Raw genomic sequence first — 20901 nt, 5'->3', positions numbered from 1 at the left:
AATGCGCATGCGCAGAGTCTAATTGACAAGGCAAGGGAGTTTGCTTTTGTACATGCACAAAACACAAAGCATAAATAGAAAAACACACATCAATTAAAAAAAGGGATAACTATACTATACACTTGTGATATGTTCGTCTAGCCTGAATTGTTCAGATCGTCTTCTCACTTCCAATCTACATACAGAAGCTTGAAGTGATAATGGGTGAGCACGAGTATCCAAAATCCATTCGTTAGTGTTAGTCATTCCAACCAAATAAAAGTCTGACAGATCCTCTTCAGTTAGTCGGCTCCCAGGAACTCCTCGATCTAATCGTGCCTTCTCCAGTTGGTGTACAACAAGTCGAACAACTTCAGTAGTGCTGGTCACTTGGGAGATGAATAGTTTGACACTGGTGCCTTTCACAAGACCTGTGGTATATGCAGGGAACACTCGCAAGTAGCCGGAGGAGAGGGTGGCTTGTCGATGCTGATGAGAGACTGCAGAATCATAGACAAATGTGTATTAGCTCTATGCACTACAACTACAAAACAGTGCAGACAATTTAGGTATAAATTAGGCAGTTCAGTGGTATATACACAGAACAATGACGTATGAATAAGCCACAAGCCAGTTATCACAAAGGCCTGTACTACATTGAGCACAGCAAAACTAATTATGATGACTAACAAATGACTACACAGATGCATTGGCTCACCTTCTTTCTCTCTTCTTCTCTCTGCGTCCTGCTGCTGTTGAGCATGTCTTGTTCTAGCTTTGTCAATTCCCTTTTTGATGGTTGCGACGGACAATAAATTGTCTCCAGAGTTGGAGATGTCCCGCCCATTCTGTACCGCCTCCTCTATCCAACGCATCTGCTTCCAAGCAGGCTCAGCTCTCTGTAGAAAAACAACAGCCCATCAAATCGATCTACAATATTACAGAAAGGAGCTGTACATCAGATTAAAACCAAAAAAAGCATTTGTGCTTACCAAAAAAAGAGTTGTGTTATTACACAACAGAGTCATATCATTTTCAGAATAAACAAAATGTTATAGACTTGATAAAAACACAAATTTGGATCCTAAAACATCAAAACTTGTACAAATCTAGTTTACCAACTACAATGTATTGTACCTCTTGATATTTTTCGAGCTCTTCATTTTTCCTCTTAGCGCCTCTGAACTCGTCATTGGAGAAAGCCTCTCTCATTCTCTGTGTGGATGTGAGCAGCTCCAGGTCTAGTCTGGCAGACACCGTTGAGTACTTGGTCATGAAGTTCGGTTGATAGGTGAACAGTTGCACTGTAGGTACGAGAAAAGGAAAATTAAAAATGACATTTTAATTGATAGACTTGAAGTCTACATTACTTCAAGTCTACTAGTCTGTAGATGGTTTTCAATGACCACTGATGGTGATGTTTAGAAAGCCATGACAACATGACAAGGACACTTGTACTGTCATTACCACAACTGGTGTGTGATTGAGCACTACTAGGCAACCCAGATAAATGAACAGATAGTAGTTTTAATGAGCTACAGAGCTACAGCCATTACTATAGCAACCTCTACAGTACTACCATTACTATAGCAACCTGTACAGCTACAGAGCTGTGACCATTACTATAGCAACTTGTATAGTACTTACAGAGCTGTGACCATTACTATAGCAACTTGTATAGTACTTACAGAGCTGTAGCCATTACTATAATTAGCAACCTCTACAGACTAGTACACAACAACCGAAATAACAAGTCCAGGAGTTGGTAGCCAACATGGGCTTTGCATAATTATACGACCGACTTTGATCGGAAATGTTCTCATGGCCATATCAATTGTTATGCCTTTGAAGGTGCATATATATTTGATCTATATAATGCTTCTGTATGCCATTGTGCTCCTATAGGGGACTATTTGGATGCACTTACTAATCTGTACAGTATGTATGAGAGGAAGTGCACTCAGCGGGTTCTGTGTTGGATAACAATTAAAACACAGGATGCAGCATATACCTGGCACAATGACATACTAGCCAGTAGTTATAGACACTATAAGGAAGGTACAATTATCACACGGTTTAAGGTTAAGTGCTCAGGCATAAAACTCCCAGTTGCATGAGCACAATGCAGGAGCACTAGAGTTGGCACTAGGGAAGCCTTGTATGTGTGTATACACACGTCCTGCTCAATTTAAAGTTACTATATAGTGTTCCCTGGCATAAAATTCCCAGTATTACAATTACTTATACTTAATAAATTCCACTTCATGAGAAAGCAAGCAATAAAGGAATACACGCAACATACTATAATTATATTGCATTTGAATCACCCATTTCCTTGTTGGATGCACACAATTAAACACATCAAAGAAAGTGAGTATTACCAGCATGAATGCAACACCTCTAAACAGTAAATTATTACCATAAAATTGCTAGTAAAATTCATGGAGGGAAGCCAGCTATAGATAGATCACAACTTACTGATCTCGAAAGTGTTGATCGGAAGAGCCACAAAATCCGAGAGGCTGGCAAAGTGGTCGGAGCTACCAGGGGGTGTGCACACTTGCTCGGCAGGGGGTAGCAGCAGTAGGAACGTGATGTCCTCGTTCAGTTCTATGGCTTCATACTTGTATAACTGATGATGGGGCATGTCTTCTTTGGCTATTTTGAGATTGTGTAAGAAAGTTTCGATTGTGTGGAGGAGTGTTTCTTGTAGCGACTGGGGACCTGCTGGGACTTTGAGTGGTTGAGGATTGTCAGAGGAGAGAGATTTGAACCATTGCCACTCATCACTGTGTCGTGTGTGTGTGTGTGTGTGTGGGGGGAGGTTAAAACGTACATATCTATAGCTAGTACACACAATGTAGTATTGCACTCATGCTGGGTTGCCATTATTAGGTCACTATACCTATACATGTATATCAGGCATGCAGAAGAGGACTATAATAGTAACTTAGGAGCAGAGGCTGCTCTGAAATTGCATGTAGACTGAAGATGCTTTGCTGGATGAGGATCGATTGATAGTAGAATACGACCACTAACCTTGATATGTTAGGGTTGTCCCTGATCTTCATGTAGGGCAGCACGTTGGGGTACTCTCTGGAGCAGATCACCTTGATGGAGGCCACTGTACTACGACCTTTCAGGTAACCAAGGTACAGTCCTCTGCACAAAAGGAAGAAAAAATAATAGTTAATTACTTCACAATAATCAAGAATGTGGTGTGCCAATCTCTTGTAGATATGGTTTGATAAGATTATCAAACACAACAATATCTGTACACATGCATGCTTGGCTTATTCCTCAAATATAGATACAACACTGTACAAACATGCAGCACTCCTGGTACAAACTATAGTTCACCTCAGGGCCTAAACTTAATGCAGCCAAACACTTATACCCACCATCATGCACACAGCATGTAACATGCCTAACTCAAAGCTAGGGAAAGGGGGAGGGTTCTTACATGTGGGACTGACTCTAGACCTCTAGGCTGCATTTTGCCCTGAAAAGCATGTTTTCACAAAACCTACAAACTGAGTTCACACGAGACCACCTAGCTTCCAAACACTCACTTGTCCAGCTTCCTGGTGCTGTTCATGTGGTAGTCAGTTATTTCATGGGCTTCAAGCACTAGTTGGTCTGGCACGGGGAGTGCATCCAACTCTTGTGCTTGAGCCTTCCTTTTGCGAAGACGTGGAAGAGACATCCATTTGAACGAAGACGACCGAAGCTTTGCCTCCTTCAAGCATTGCACTAGCACGAACACAGTCGCCCCGTGCTTGTCCTTGTACGGTACCGGATGTAGCAAGCCGAGATCCTGCATTCCTAGGGATTCTTGGAGAGCAAGAACGGCGTGAAGAAGTTTGTTTCGAAACTGGACGGCCGGAGAGCTCGTGTAACTGTCGGAAGATTCGCACATGGCTCGAACGTTTTCCCATGTGCACCCGACTTTTGCGAGCCACACGAAATCGGGACCTGCTTTACTGGGATCGGAATCGGAAACTTCCAGTATTGGAATGTGCTCGTCCAAGGTGACGAGAATCTTGCTGTCTTCAGAGTAGACTAGGGAGGCAATGTACACACCGCTGTAGATAAGGAAATATATGTAGTGATAAAAAAAACTGTGTTTTTATAATGTACAATGTGTCTTTCCACATTCGGAGTTTCGCACAATAGGAGATTATCATAACCAAAGATAAAGGAAAACATGGCAACCACCCACACAATGCTGTAAGGTCAACTGTATACTATAAACACTAGCCTCGAGACCAGCCGTTATCTGAAAGAACGCCGCCAATGTAGAACTGGTTCAGGAATTTCTTGGACCGATAATTGCCCGTAACAACCGTACTTGCCCGTGAATATCATTATGATGCTCACAGTACCGTGCAGCTAGCTATAGTATTGTTGTGTTTGCAGTTACCACAATCATGTTCACAACTACTCAAGCCTAACCACTTGCTGACTCAGCTAGACGAGTTCTACATTGGAACTTGACCAGGCGTTATTTCAGATAATTAACGAACGGCTGGTCTCTGAGGCTATATAAACACAGGATTAAAAAAACTCTCTTTACAAGGGTACAGAGGTAATGTGGTTTGGGGGACTGGTACTAGAACACGCACAAGACTAATTAAGCTCCTGAACTGAGCATTTGGTAGAGGACATGTTGATCACTGACATGTAAGAGTTCATGCTGCACCGATTAAGGTCACACATGACTAGGTCGGGTAAAGATCATTAGCTTAATATGTAACTCATTACTGCAGCAGTTAGGCCCAGTCATATGATGTAACAACATTCCACTCCACCCATCAATTTGTAGAGCTGCAGCTACCAGCCCCACCCACCTTTCTGCAGTCTGCAACTACCAGCCTCACCCCCTAGTGGACTCTTACACAATAATAATTAAAGTAATAACAAGATTAAAGCATAGCTTTACAATAATATGTTGTATAAGGCTGCCATGTGGGTGCTTACGATTTGAGAGACTTGTGTTGGAACTTAATATTGGAGCCAAAGAGACGCTTCTTTAAGCTGGCCTTGGTTGAGCGACTAGTACCGGGTGTAGCACTGCCTGCTGCTGTAGGGGAAATGGACACAATCATTGACTGACAACACATCCTCCACACTATACATCACTATGCCTCACTGATCAATAATAAGTATTCTTAAACAGTAACTTCCTAAATTCATACTACAAGACCAATCACACCCACTCAGTTTCCCGTATAACTGGAAAATTTGGTGAGTACTTACTTTGCGTTTCTTTTGTGCCAAATAATTTTATGTCCTCAAAAATTGCATATGAGGTGGCTCTTACATTATGGTGGGACTGCATAGTTACATTAACTACGGCTCATTCAAAATATAATGTGAACTATTATACATTCAAAAATTGGTAATGAGTATATAGCAACAATGAAGTGCATATAATTATAGTGCTTAAAAAACCGCCATAGTCGGTTGAAATGGCTCATTTGCAAAATACAATACCCGCCCAATTTTCCAGTTATACAGTATATCACACTAAAGTACGATCGAGCTATAAGCTTACATGGTGATATCGGTGGTGAGTGGGAGAGCATCATGTTGAGTTCAGCAGAGAGTGCATACATCTGATCTGTCTTCCCTTCATAGCGAGGCTGTGAGCTGTCTATATCGTGCCAGCTGGAGGGGATGGCTGAGGGAGGGTCGGCCAAACGAGCAGGGCCAAACCCCTTCATGTTGTAGGCAGACACTCGGACAAAGTACGGCTCTCCCTGTGTGTGTGTGTGTGCCGTGTGGGTGGAGGTGAATACAGAAAGCAAGGCAAACATCTTCTCACAACACCAAGTGTGTAGTAGACTTTCAGTATTGTGCTAAGTTCAAACTAAACAAGGCTGTTACTAAGGAAAGGCCACAATGAGTTTGTTGTACCGCAACCTATATACAATAGTATGAGATTGGACCGCATAATAATTATATTCATGTACATGTACACTCCTCCTCGTTTAATCAATGGCTCTGGAACTCTTCGCCATAACTTAAGTTCTGTGAGTGTCGATCCAATTTCACTGCTATTATGATTTTCTAGAAAGAGACTTTTCAAATGGTATCATCAATGTTTATATTTGGGAGATCAAAGAATTCAGCTAATTACGGGCCAATAGGCAAAATTATGGATTTATTTGAAAGATCGCTTTCAGTTGAAGTTGGATCATCAGAACTAATGTTATGGCAACTACATATGTAGATACACCTCCCCAAGAGACGTACCTTGTCCAGGTCAGGGATGGCGTACTCAATGGATCTAAGATCTGTCATCACAAACTCCCCAACTACCGGAGAGAAGGATTCACTGCGACACCACTCAACTGGAAAGGGAGGGAGGGGAGGGAGGAAAGTGAGTGTTAGAGAGACATATACAAGTACATGGCGTGAATGACAACCAGGAGCTTTAGAATTAGAGCTACTGAAAGAGACTGTACATAATTACAATTTATAGATATAATTATAGTAAATTATTTGGTACAGATACATACAATGATGATTCCTCGGTTGAGTGCTTATATTACTTATTTGGAACTGCAATTATACGATAACTAACAATAATTAAATTGTTGGGAATTGGGATATAAATTGAATCATGCACTCACTCTTGTATCTCGTGACAACAGCTCCATTACTTTCCTGGGGTTCAGTGAAGGAGACAGTGAGGGATCTGTTGGAGGTCACATGAAGAGTCACCGTCGCTGGGGGTTCGGGAACACCTGCACACACACACGAATAAATAATAGAATGTCCTTCACAATAACAAATGTGCATCCTGTTTGAGTCAATGTTATACTTCACCGGGCGAGGTTCCATCCAACCCAGTTAGCCTTGTGCTTACTACCCCCCAATTCCAAAAACACACAATGAGGCGGCTTATAGGGAGGGCGGCTTATAGGGAGGGTGTGTGGAGTAGAGTGTGTGTAGTTAGCTGACAAATAGAGTATTGATTTAGTGGTATCAAAACGGAAGAACTGAATATGGAGGTGCTTTTTTATTTTTTTTATTGTAGTACCTTAATTCAGAAATACAACTGCTACAGTAGAGTAACTAAATTATAAATATCAAAAGGAACAATGTCTCTGGCATAATAGATGCATCAACAGTACTGTGTGTGTGCAGCCTTATGAAGTTGAACAATACATCAAAGTGGGAAAAAAGCACTCTCAACTTGATATAATATCCAATGTGGTTTGAGTTTCAGCATGCACAAGCATTACTCAACAATGGTAGAGTAATGTAAGAAGACTCTGGTTACTATAGATACCTATTCAATCAAAGCTGGTAGGCTTAGGTAAACAGATAAACAAAGTAATTTTTGGCAGGTCATGACTTCATTGGGTGGTCAACAATGTTGCTAAGAGCTTTGAGGGTATGAATAGAGGTTACTAAGGCTTTCATGTCATGCAGAATTGTGTGTATGTGTGTGTGTGTGTGTGTGTGTGTACAGCTGCAATCACAGCACTCTAGTAGTGGGACGCACTATATTGGCTGGCACAGGAGGATAAACAATAACCAGAGAGTGATTGAAATTGCCAAAATAACATACATTATATAATTATATACATGTACATACTAGTACATCACAGTAGATGCTATCCAAAATAAAAACAAGGACGGTGTTAGCAAATTAATAAAAGAAATTGTAAAATAGTAGCACAGGAGAAGCATTCAGCCTATATCCTCCTCCGTAAGTATGCTGTCTGCCTCACACAAGACACAGGCAGCTAGAGCTAGAAATTCAATAGCTAGTCAATGGAGGCTGCCATTTAAACCAAACAAAACAGGTGTACGCAATATGAGAAATGTTGAAACTTTACCTGCTTGGTTAAAGTTCTGTTTCATTTTCTTGAGCTGGTGCAATTTCCACTCCCATTTTCGTAGCCGTCTCTCAATGTCCTTGAGTCCGCTGCTGTTGCTCACACTCTGAGTGACTATTTCGTGCTTGAGCGAGTCCAACTCCCTCTCCGACTCCCCCAGGAGGGACATGACGCGAGAGTAGCGGGACGAGATATCTCGACAAACTGTGTGTGTGTGTGTGTGTGAGATGGGATGGTGTGCACTAGGACACTATATGCAGTGTGTGTGTGTGTGTGTGTGTGTGGGTGTGTGTGTGTGTGTGTGTGTGTGTGTGTGTGTGTGTGTGAAGGGTGGGGCATGTATGAACCGCAATTTAACAGACATAATTATGGGAAGCGAGTGGTTGTATAATTAGCTCAGTCCTAGGCTTCTGTTGATAATCGTGGCACACCTGCACATACACACACGCAGCTGCCCTGGGGCATAAAACGGATGCTCAATTCTGCTCACATTTTGCACTGTCCTTGGCTCCCTTCTCCATGAGTAGCTTGGCTATCTCCGATTGGTTCAACATGGCGGCCACATCCAGGGGAAGGAGATCATCATCGTTGAACCTGTGACAAATAAACATTCATAGCTAGTGGAAGCTAAGTGGAAGCATGTAACTAAGTAGCAACCACAACACATACGTAATATCTGTTGCAATATGTTTTGCATGCTACTAGCATGAAGCAGGCAAGTGGAGGAAGTAATTCAAGTGGAGGTAGTGTTCAGTAACTGTCACACTTATCTAGTACAACAACAATACTGGTGTGTGTGTGTGTGTGTGTGTGTGTGTGTGTGTGTGTGTGTGTGTGTGTGTGTGTCCTTGTAGTCGACGCTGTGTGAACAGGTACAGAGGTGGCCTCAAGGTATACAGTACATAATCCAATACTGCTATACACCATAATTGTATATCCTATAGTTCTGGCTGGCACTCGGACATGTTATGATCGCTCATAACTCTGAAGACTAAGAGTCCAACAGTTGAAACACTATTACAGCCACACACTAGGCACACACACACACACACACACACTAGGCACACACACACACACACACACACACACTAGGCACACACACACACACACACACACACACACACTAGGCACACACTAGGCACACACACACACACACACTAGGCACACACACACACCACTAATGCACACACACCACTGAGGTTAACGATGAAACTAAAGACTTACGCTTGCAGGTTCAGGCCCATCGTTGTAGTTGATTGGAGCAGCTGCTTCAGTTCCTCCGTGTTGCCGCGTTCAATCAGCTCAAACAGTTCTGTGGAGTGTGTGCGTGAGTGTGGATTATGTGTGTGTGTGTGTGTGTGTGTGTGTGTGTGTGTGTGTGTGTGTGTATGTGTGTGTGACCGAGTGTGGATTGTGTGTGTGTGTGTACGTGAGTTAAAAAGAAGTTTTTTATGGCGTAAATATTTATGAGTTTAATAATGTGAGAAAATCACGATTGTAAGAAAAACTTTGGCTCAGCTTTTTAATGAGACAAACAAGAGTGTTTGTGTTAGTGTGTGAGTACATACAGCACCTGCCAAAATATTGATTTGATAACATTATTACCCTCATCTTCACACAAAAGAAAGACATGATGTCTGCTAGCCATGCTTTGAACAAAATAATTATGGTAACCCAAAATAGTCCCTATATAGTCAAATAGTCACCTACAGTCTAAAATGACAATCAGACATATAAGTATGTGTACCTCTCATGAATTAAAGTGAAATTACCAAAAACGACCACCTGTCTTGTACCCACAAACACACATGACTTAAGTATGCCGCCATGTATACAGAAAGAAGTATTTTAAGCCATAAAAGATGCATGCAGCTACGTCTCTGGTTACTCTACTAGGCCTCTGTTTATCACCACAGAGTGAAGATGCATAACATGTACAATCATATATTTGCACACCTGAATAATCATTTGTGGAGATTCTTAGAGAGAGATCAAGTGACTGAACACTAATGGAAGGTTGCTATGTTTAGCGTGTGTAGTCGCTTAATAATGTTTTCCATAAACATATCCATTCCTCTCTAGTGCTACATTCCATCCGAGTCTTTCTCTAAAGAGATCTAGTTACACACGTCTCTATAGACCTATAGGCTATAGACCACTCTTGGAAATAAGGACTCTTGAAAGTGCATCTTGTGCCATATTCGTCCCCAGCACCTAAACACAAACTATTTGTTGACACCACTCAATAACATACCATCCCTAAAATGCACACTTTCATGCATGAGCGTTATCAGCTCGATCCCTATGATCTAACTTTGTACTTCATGTACATGTACGTACGTGTGCTCGCTAAAGGTGCTATTTTAGGGAGGGATAGGCAGCAATGCAGGGTGTCATACAGGGGGGGGGAAAGGGGGGATATCCCCCCCTATCTCCAATTCCCCCCCTTTTTTTGCTGACTGAGGGTCCATAGCTGGTATTGAAATAACAGTTGACCTTTTTTTAGCAACATTTTCTGGTTACTTTTCTTATTTCCCCCCTCTACTTCAAAATCCTGTATGACACCCTGCAATGTGTATATGCCAAATCGTGAATAGTGAGTACAAGCTGAGAGACTGGTTAGCAGATTAAAAGAGGACAAAAAAGGACATTACCTAGGAGATCACAGAATATATGTGGTTAACTAACTAGCACACCTGTTGTGAATACCACAAATACCACAAATGTGCAATCTAGAATAAACATTAGTCTAACAATCAATGGCACACCTCTCTCAACAATGAAGTAGCTACTATGTACACAAACTACCAGGCTATACAACAAGGCTTTCATTTGCATGGGCAATAATATTAAACTACAGTATAGGTCACAAGCTGCTAGCCACACGAAATATTTTAATTGGTCACCACACTGCATGTGGGCCATGTGCCTGCATCACTATGGTACCCAAACCATCACAAGTCATGTACAATTAATCATAGACCACAACAATACCTTCATTAGGGTCCCAGGACAGATTCTTTTTGCTTCCAGATCTGAACATCCCAGACACTGTGTGTGTGTGTGTGTGTGTGTGTGTGTGTGTGTGTGTGTGTGTGTGTGTGTGTGTGTGTGTGTAAGGGGGGGGGGTAGGGTGAATTTCCGTTAATATAACATGCATGTTTAACGCCAGTGCATCATAAACACACAGCCTAAGAATGAAACAAGGTGTACAGAGGAAATCAAGCTGTGCAGACTTGTAGCAATTAACAACCTAGCTTGTTGACTTACACATATTAAACAATAAGTGTTGTAATAAGTGTTGTACATGAGAGGTTACAAGTTATTATAATTGGTACGTTATACAAAGATTAGCAACTAATTGAGGAAATTGCTACACCAGTTCTTAGAAAGGAACCACTTGAGGTACAATCTAATTCTGACCCCCTACAAATATACACAATGAAATAAATTAGTCTGAGAATGCAGCACGCCATAGATAAACATTGTCTGTTGGCCAACTCTCACAATCAGCTCATACAAAGCTTTGAGTCTCCCCTATACACTGCATGACTTACAAGGAGCTGCATCGAGGTCGGGCTCACTGCCTCGGCGAGAGAGTCTGCTCTTTGAAGATGACCGGGTCATCTTAGGTGTACCGGTGGGGGTGTGACAGATATCGTTCAACTGCTCCATGCTTTGAGTGAGACGGCTAGGCCTGTGTGTGTGTGTGTGTGTGTGGAGAGGGGGAGTAGTTGGCAATTAAACCTCAAAACATAAATATCATCATTTTTTTGGCAATACACACAAAAATATAATCAGAGAAAATTAGACACACCTAAATCCTAAACTGCAAGAAACCAATGACCTTATGATTATGAACTCACTCGTCAGCATCAGCCAGATTAGATACCGAGTTGCTCCTCGTATTCTTCTTCCTTTTCTTTGATGCCTTCTTAGCACTCCAGGACGAGGACTTGGCCCCTCCACTCCCGTCACTTCCATCACCGCCATCACCACCACCGCTCTTGATACTCATCTTGCCGAACTTCTTGGCAATCTTATGCAGGACAATAGTCCCGGTAGATTTAGTTCGACTACCTCTGCGAAGAGTGGAAAAAACATCATTACTATATTCAATTTCACTTTCATCTTCACTCCATTCACTCCCGCTAAAGTAACTACCAGTGGTCTCATAACCGCTACTGTACCCCTTTGCATTGCGCTCGAGTTGTAGGGTGTGTTTGTGATGTCTCACAACCTCATAATCACTGCTATAGCCGTGGCTATACGTCGGTTTGTGATGTCTTTGATTCGGCTCTGAAAAACCGGCTTTGTGCGAACGTCTATAACCTTCACAATCGCTGAGATAACCGTGAGTCCTTCGCGGGTGTACAGAGGAAGACCCGTGCACATTCAAGTGTGCAGTATGGTTTGGGGACCTCTTTTGTTTGGATTTCTCTTTCTCTGATTTCGATCTCTTTCTGCGTAAAACTTTTGGAAGTTTGTGCTTCTTAGAATGAGAACCAAAACTGAAGCCACTGTAACAAGACACAGAAGAAGAAGGGATTTTTGAGCTGGATCTGGAACTAGTTGCCACTGGCACTGGATGATTTGAAGAAGTTTGCTCTCTGTGCTGTGATCCATGAAGTGAGGGAAGATGCTCTGAGATATGTACTCTTCTGCTTGCATGCTGCGAGTGTCCATTGGAGTGATGCTGTTGTACAGGAGCAGGATGTCTGTGAGAGTGGCTCGCACTCATTCCGTTTGTGAGGTTGCTTGGGGTGTAGTTGTGCTGTCCCCTGGAGGTAGCTGGTGAGCCTGGGGCAGACCGTGATGGCCCAATATCTCCATAGTAGTAAATGCCCTGTCCAATATTAAGTGGTTGCACAGGATGATGTTCACTGCGTGTATGTGCAGGCTGCATATGATGATGTTCACTGTGTGTGTGTGCAGGCTGCATATGATGATGTTCACTGTGTGTGTGTGCAGGCTGCACATTGTGTCCATTTGTTACTTGCTGCAACTTGTGTATAATGTTGTAAGCTGACTGTCCATTAGATCTACTTGCTGACTGCATATGATGATGTGCACTGTGTGTGTGAGCCGGCTGCACATTGTGTCCATTGGTTACTTGCTGCAGATTGCGTCCCTGGTTGTGAGCTGACTTTCCACTAACACTTGCTGACTGCATATGACGTCCATTGTGTGGTGTATTAGATCGATAAGTCAGACTCCTCTTCTCAGGTTCGCGAGCTGGTGAGAGAGACAGACTAGACACTGAGCTGAGAGTATCTGGACAAGGAGAGTTGAGAGAAGATGAGGTGTCTTCACACTCCATGTTGTCGTCTAGGTTAGAGTACCAGTCTGTTCCACAATCAGCATTCATGACTTGGGTAGCTAGCAACTTAACTATGAGAGTGTGGCAAACACTGGTCTAGTTATGAAAACTGAACAAGTTCTGTTATCGAAACTTTGCTTGAAAGGATAACTTTCTTTATGCTTCAGTGCAATCCCTTGGGGTCTACAATAGAGTCTTGTACAGTGCTAGTGCTGATTGTTCCTTAACTGCCAGATTTTATAGACAGAATGGCTCTGAATGAATGGAGCTGCCCACTTATCCAATTGACACAAATCAAAACTCTTGCCAACTTAACTATCAATAGCCTAATCTAGATCTAACAAAACTGCCTACTCTAGCTCTATAATAGACAATTGAAAGTCCAAAGAAGCTGGCTTCAATGACTTTTATAGGAAGCTAGCTATAGCTAATTATTCACTGAGCTGGCAAGTCTTTGATGAACTGATAAGGAAGCTTTGAAGCCAGATAAGTGCAGCAGCCAGCTTGTGCAATGCATGCTTGCTAATTAATTATGTTGATAATGCAGCGGAGGGCAGGGCGGCTTGCACACTTCAAGGGAACACTAATCAAGAACACTGTAGTTGTACACAAGATTATGTCTCAGTTCTTGCATGAGTTCAGCTGGTCAAAAGATAAGATAGCTTTGATTTCAGCTACTCAACGATATGAATACCGTTACTAACCACATGTTATGATTAGATCAATGGGCCATGGCGTGTAGTCACCCCAACACTACAAACAATCTCCTTATCCAACTGCAGTGTTGTATAGAATGTATACCCATAGAGATGTTTACCCATTACAGTTACCATTGCTTTAATAAAGTGTACAATTCACACCATAACTTCCTGTATCTCTATCCTCTGTGCATTGTAGATCTACATTGATAAAATAGTATTGTGAGATCATCAGAGGCACTAGTGATACGCAGTTACTAGAGCAGTTTCAATATCCTTGTTACTGAACTCAAAGTAAACATTCCTTCATATCTACCCAATACAAAATAAGTGACCTTTTTTTTTACCTTAGTACTTAACCTGCTAAATATCCCAGCACTCTTACGAGATTTGATTGCTTTTAATTTCATAAGTTTACGATCTAGGACGTTTACCTATTATAGTTAGCATTGCACACCCAACCCCCCGCCCCCCGCCCACTCGATGCTTCCCCATTATCCGCCACGTGCACTATCTCTCCGCTATCTATCCCTACTCTTTCCCAACCAAGTTCCAAATTGCAATTCACAACATAACTTCCTTAAACACTGCATTTCTAAGTACATCCTCTCTACATATAATGATGCATAATATTATTGTGTAATCAGAAGCACCAACGGTACATAGTTCTAGTAGTTTCCATATCTTCAATATCCTTGTTGCTGTCTCAAAAGAAAAATTCTGCCGTTATTATTATCCCAAGCACATACAACCATCCTGACCTCAAACAAACTAGTCTCCTCCACAGGCCTTGAACGAAGAAAGAAGTTAACTACAAACTTGCGCAGCAAGATTAATTTCCCAGCAGAGTTATGAGACAACCCATTGGATAAGACTGTAATAAGGTCTTGCATCAAGATCAGGTGCGCTTTAATTTGGTCGCAACTCAAGACTATAAAATTGCATTACACATTTTACAGTATTTGAATTTGAGGGAACAACCAAACATTACGTAGAATACAATTAGTGATCGATAAACCACACAAAATTATTATATCCTTACCTCTTAGTTGAAGGGGTGCCATCTGAGTCACTCAGGCTCTACAGTGGAGAGGGTAAAGATCATCAAACAATAAAAATGAAAGTGTGTTGGGCATAAATTTGGTAAAGATCCTTAACAACATTATTGTATTATGGATATTCACTAATGATAAAAAGATGAATATAAGAGTCACTATAATTATCCGTTGTGCTAGCACATTTGTACAGTATAGATTAGAGCTGAACAGTATCTACCACAACATTTCTTCATCCACTAGGCCCTAGTGGGCCCTAGGGCCTACAGCCCACTATGGGAGCTACACGTTGCACCATATTAATAGGCCAACTAAGCAGACTAGCTAACACAGTATAGCATAATATATGAGTGCTATTGGACTACTTGCAGGCTGTAGCTGGTTGACAGCCCTGCATAATATTTATAACAGTAGCTCTTCTACTCACTGTGAATGATATGGTATCACTAAGACACATGCTTTCTTCTAGAGAGGACTCTGTTGAAGGCAACGTGCAGCCATAATGTGCTTCTTCTCTGCTCAACTTAACTCCTATGGGCATCATTGAGCTCTCAGACTTTCGAAATGTTGGCAATTTGAGTCTAGTGCTTCGATACTTTTTTCCAGAGTCAGAGTTACTACGATTCCTGGAAAAACTCTTGCTCTCTTTTTTCAGCGTGAGTTCAACCTCATTGGCATGCTCAGCTGCACTAGTGACAGTGTACTTGTGTAGACCAGTGGCTAGTTTAGCTAATCCACTAAAGCTGAAGCTACGAGAACGCTGTGCCAGTTTACTAGTTGATTGGGAAGTAATATCGTGTGATGCACCACAGTTGCAGGTGGGATTCTTCGATACATTCCAGTCTGGCTTCATCATCATGGAGCTGCTCTTAATGAACAAATACTTCTTGAGCCTGTCAATGTACTACTGTTGTATTCCCTTGCGTACACGGTATGGCTGCCACTTGAGGTTCTTAGTTAAGTTGCAATAGATCAAAGATATTAAACACTCCTCGAGAAACTGAATACTAATTTTCCACAGAGAAGCAATGTCTATACTTGGAACTAGTAGTATCTACACGAAGACAATAGCTACAATGTTATAAACTAACAGGTTAGCTATCACTGTTTATACACTATGCTAACAATGGTAAACTAGCCCAATCCTTCGCAGCCTATACATTTAATAGCCCATGCAGTGGGAGGAGGTATACTCTTATTTACAATAACAATCGCATAGTTTTGCATGTGGCACCATCCCAAGTGAATACCATCAAATGATTCACTAAATTTGGCTGTTATTCACCGACACGCTTAAACTAGAAACCACAATCAGTACACAAAGCAAAAACAAATATGTTGTCACGTCTATATGCACGTTTCTAATTTGATTTACGCTAAACGTTGGACAATATCAAATAGAACGTTCGTATTAAGTTGGCATCATGGAAGATCACAAGGTTTCATTACCATATTTGTTTGGTTCTGTGCCATGAAACACATTAACTTTGCTTTAGGGAAGGAAGAGTTCAGTGGTAAACAATGATTCAACGCATGCATTCATAACCCAATTAGAGGTTGTTATTGTATGCATGGGAATCAATTAGAATGTAAAAGAGAAGGGCTCTTTTAAATTGGCACTCTTCTAGACGGAAATCAACATTTTTAGTTTCACTGAAAATTTAATCAAAGACGGTTAAACTTCTGAAGATATTACTACCATTACAGAAACTAACCTGTTCTTTGGAGTTTTCTTGCTCCTCATTTGGGAAATACCGGTTCAGGGTGTGAGTATGAAGCTGTATTTCAGGGCTGGACATTCGTTGCTTCAACTTTGCCACCATCTGATCTTCGTCTAGTGCTTTAGGTCCGTCTAGAACACTACCGGCCGAGAAACGTTTCCCGGGAGCGGGAGAATTTGTTGTGCCTTTCCTGGAGAGACGATTAAGTATCGAGTCACTTGTTTTTCTTGGAGCAGGGCTACTTTTTGGACGGCTCTCTCTCTTTGTGGGTACCCAACGACTAACGGTAGGTGAAGGTTTGACGGGCTCCTCCTGTGAGCTTTGTGAGGGGTGTGGGCTTTGTGAGAGGCGTGAGCTTTGTGAGGGGTGTGGGCTTTGTGAGAGGCGTGAGCTTTGTGAGGGGTGTGAGGGGGGTGAGCGGGGATATGATGTTTGGGGTAGACCATCTTTTATCTTCTCGTACGGATGTGGTGCTCTGACTTGTTCGTAGCGATGTCGTCGTCTATGTTTTGCTTCTGAAGTGGAGTGCCTCCTGTGATCTGTCCCCTCATGTTCAGTGTTGTCTCTCCCTGGACTAGTCATGTGATCAGTCACACGCTCGGGGGATATGATCTGCTGACCGATAACAGCCACTACCCTTCGACTAGTGGATCCCTTTGGTGATGGATTTACCTGCAGCTGCATGCTGGAAGATCTCCTCAAACAAGCAGTCGAATTTGTATTGCTATGATACGAGCCAGAGCTATGGTTACTATCAACACTTGCAAAACTGCCTCGTCTCTGCCCGTTAGCAAGATGTGTTGGACTAACAACTGATGAATTTCTCGGTGAGAAATCTTGACTCGAGTGATGTGACAGGGACCTGCTGTCATGACGATAGACGGGAGGGATGTGAGGGGACTGGTGTGTGGGGGAGGTTGGTAATCCGGCTACACTGTGTCGTTTCTGGAGTGGGTGGACACGATCAACTCTGTCAACTGGGGAGGAGGGAGGGAGGGGGAGACTAATCTTTGGAGTAGTTATAATATAATATACAGGCACAAAGAATTAAGCACGAGGGCGAGTTGCCTTGCATAAAACACGAGGATTATATGTGTTTTATATCACGACGACCCCTTACCAAATCATGCCTCGATGCTACGCGACCAAATAGCATGGAAGGGAACTGTATTACTTTGTAACCTTATTATACGCTGTATATATAGGTAACTTATAATAGGTAGGTCTACAGGGATTTGGTAATGGTATACTCCCTGCAAAGCAAACATTGTACACACAATTCCTAATAGAGTCCTTTACCTGTTTGCTGTTGCTGTGCAACTGTGTGTTGCTGTGAGTGATGATGGGAGGCCTGTGAGGAGTGTGAGGAGTGTGAGGGTAGCGTATGAAAGTAGTGTTTCTGCGGGAGTAGTGCTTGGTCCATATGGCCAACGGTTGCCCCTTGAGTGTTGGGATGACCTGAAGACCCACGCCCCTCCCAGTCCTCTTCCAGCTGCCACGCCTCCCCTACGAATATCATTAAATACTGTGATAGTTAAGTAGCATCATTATTAAAACCAGTAAAAACAAGTTAGGATTGGCGCAGGTGTTTAGCAATTATTCAGATATTTTCACATGTGTTCAACTGTTATAATTATTATGGTTTGGCTATAATGGATCAGTGATGGCTTCTTTAAAACCACGCATTTGCTAGCCAACTTTTTGTGCCCAGAGGTAATTACAGACACACACGTCAGAATAGACAGTTAGAATTGTTACTAGTAGTCCATCGATCATTATTAATTTTGATTGATTGAGATTTGAGTAGTAAATAATTTATTCGCCCACCCCACCTAGATGTGCATTGGGTCCATGCCTGCAGGCCCTGCTACGGTGGGTCAAAAATATACATTCACTATTCACCTCTGTTGATCATGGCAGATGGATTTGGGGTGACAGCCCGTTGGACGGGGAGCTGGACAGGGGCTGGTTTGCGGCTCCGACCTGACGAGGGTCTCACCGGTGGCCTGTGTGTAGGGGATTAAACACAAGGATTAAAATCATCGTGGAGCCAATGGTCAATCCGAAAAGTCACTGATCACATCATTAGTAGGTGCGCATTTCAAAGGGTTGCAAAATGCATCTTGTCATTGTGAAAATGCACCACTTAACAAAGACAGACCCAAGGTTATCTATCATAAGCTAGCCCAAACGAACTCACCGATCTAAACACACGAGCACTCGAAATTATCCCAAAAACAGGTCCATTTCAGGAAAATCACCAAGACTACCAGAGGGTATAGGGTGATACACCGTATTGTAACCTTAAGACTGAAGAAGGCATGCTGTTACTGATGACTAATGTGAGGAAGTGAAAGTTAACTCAATGGCCACACCAGTATTGTGTGGCACACTTCAGACCAGGGTACTAGATACGCAGGGGAATTCACATTAGACTCAGTCAACTCAATTTCAATATGAAATATATCACTCATTTTTCATTATGATGCATGTAACTATAATAATACATACATATATTTTTTGTACTCATGTATCATTTGGTACAAACAAGCCTTAATTTTCAATTGCATTCTAGCTAAACATAATATATACGCCTACTAGCTAGGACCCTCTGTCCTAATGCTAGCTCGTAGAGGGGGCAGCTGTAATTGATTATGCCTTATCCCACCTTCGCTGCTAAGGAGTGCATTGAAGGACTCATAGCAACCAACCCACAGACAGTTGTGTCTTCCTATGGGCTACAATGTGTCTACTGCCAAAATGTTCGCACACAAATGGTTGTACTTACAATGAAAGCTTGAGTCACATTATTAAGTGGTTGTTATAAAAACTGACCTTGTTTTGTAATAAAAAAGCTCAGAGCTCTGAGTTGAATCCGATTGGCTACTGTGAGGACTGCTCAATTCCCACGGCGACAACTTATGTTGATGCCCATCACTGTAAGGGGAAACCCCCTGTCCATCGTAGCTCGCTTGGGAAGAGTGAGACGGGGTCAAAGTTCCATCGGAGAATTGAGAAAAACGTCTGTTTTCATAAGGGTCTGGCTGTGACAATCGACTAGATCTAGTCTGCTGATGAGGAGCGGAGGGGTAGCTTGAAGAATTTTCTTGAGGCCCTCTTAAATTCCCTCTACCGTCTCCCTCAGTATTGTGACGGTGTGGAGTGTGGGTGTGAGGGTTGGGGAGGGTGTGAGAGCTGTGGAGCTCAGGACTAGTCGGGTGCTTGGCGTGTTTGCGAGGTCGATCAAGGCTGGAATAGCTGTGAAGGAGTTTAGAGCATTATAATTATTATCAGCGTGGACAGCGCAGGAGCTATCTATGGAGCTATATAGCTAATGACGATCATACAATGGCTCTCATCGATTCTGTGTGCTCTGCAAAATACTATGCAGGCACAACTGAATCTAAGTTTATTTAGATCAAAACTAATGGGCTAATGCAGTGATGCATGCAAAACTAATGGACCGGGATCACAGTTTACACTCTCCCTCACCTGGAGAATTTCTGCATCTTGCTTCCATGGGAACCGTGGCCCGAGTGATCATTTGACAAACTGGGTGAATCATGTGAAGGGGTCTGCCTTGAGGGAGCGACCGATCGTTGGATGTCAACACTGTACATTTGACGGTGAGTTGGAGGAGAAGGTTGTATATCCACACTGTACCGTTGGGGAGATGAGCCCCAGCCACTGGACCCCTCCATACTGTGGTGGAGTAAATGTATTCATGATTGGAGGATAAAAATGTGATATTTTAATTAAAAAGCTCGTTTCTGAAATAATGTATATGGATCTAGCTAGCTAGCTAGGAGGATTCGTTCATCTGTGCACGCAAACCAGCACTGTGCTGTTAATAGGGATAATTAACTTGAGGCTCTAATTGGTGCTAATACATGTGCAACCTGGTACTGCAACATGTGCAATGCAATCTCTACCATGCAAAAGGTCACAAAAGTAACTTTAAATTTATAATCATACTGAGCTTTTGATGCTGCTTACCTTGAGTTTTTTCTCTTGTCCATGCTGCTCACTGCTTGGTGCACAGCTGCTGTATTCTATCAGCCTTTTCTATTAGCATGGAAGCTTTGTCTGGAGTATTTTTTGTTCTCAGCAGTTCTAGCTAAGCTAGCTGAGAATTGATGATGACACGCCCCCAATTTTTTGGATAGGCCCAGCCCACAGGTTGGGGTTTTTCCCGGATACTCAGTTGAGTCATAGTACAAACCACTTGACCTTAGCTAATTAAGGTCACTAATGGGATTTCTCCAACTTTTCTTG

At 42.3% G+C, this 20901-nt stretch overlaps 1 protein-coding gene across 3 annotated transcripts; it reads right to left on the bottom strand.

The window, feature by feature from the left end:
• Positions 1-22: 22 nt before the first annotated feature.
• On the bottom strand, positions 23-20764 carry LOC135351678 (ankyrin repeat and fibronectin type-III domain-containing protein 1-like). Of its 3 annotated transcripts, XM_064550745.1 has the most exons (24): positions 20623-20764; positions 20119-20328; positions 19462-19884; positions 18529-18632; positions 17926-18132; positions 17011-17603; positions 16621-16974; positions 14893-14930; positions 11699-11914; positions 11390-11529; positions 10827-10883; positions 9057-9144; positions 8323-8426; positions 7833-8036; positions 6618-6731; positions 6238-6335; positions 5537-5741; positions 4960-5062; positions 3552-4064; positions 3019-3141; positions 2458-2768; positions 1117-1283; positions 698-878; positions 23-479 (listed from the first exon to the last, which is right to left on the bottom strand). In XM_064550745.1, the coding sequence occupies exons 1-24, from the start codon at positions 20643-20645 to the stop codon at positions 115-117; spliced, it is 4941 nt and encodes a 1646-aa protein (XP_064406815.1). In that variant the 5' UTR covers positions 20646-20764; the 3' UTR covers positions 23-114. The 3 variants fall into 3 exon arrangements, with proteins under 3 accessions (XP_064406815.1, XP_064406814.1, XP_064406816.1); XM_064550744.1 differs by having other exon boundaries at positions 16621-17603; XM_064550746.1 differs by lacking the exons at positions 16621-16974; positions 17011-17603; positions 17926-18132; ... (2 more) ...; positions 20119-20328; positions 20623-20764 and adding an exon at positions 15333-15990.
• Between the last annotated feature and the right edge of the window lie 137 nt (positions 20765-20901).

Source organism: Halichondria panicea, chromosome 17 (genome assembly GCF_963675165.1).
Source record: "Halichondria panicea chromosome 17, odHalPani1.1, whole genome shotgun sequence".
NCBI lineage: Eukaryota > Metazoa > Porifera > Demospongiae > Suberitida > Halichondriidae > Halichondria > Halichondria panicea.
The sequence above is the reverse complement of the archived record's forward strand: the minus strand, read 5'-3'. Positions and strand labels throughout refer to the sequence as shown.

Coding starts and splice junctions, on each gene's coding strand:
- LOC135351678 (XM_064550744.1), bottom strand. CDS start 20,645: ATGGACAAGAGAAAAAACTCAAG. Junction 14,931..16,620: donor AAGAAAACTCCAAAGAACAG/GTTAGTTTCTGT, acceptor TCTCCACTGTAG/AGCCTGAGTGACTCAGATGG. Junction 11,530..11,698: donor AATCTGGCTGATGCTGACGA/GTGAGTTCATAA, acceptor ACACACACACAG/GCCTAGCCGTCTCACTCAAA.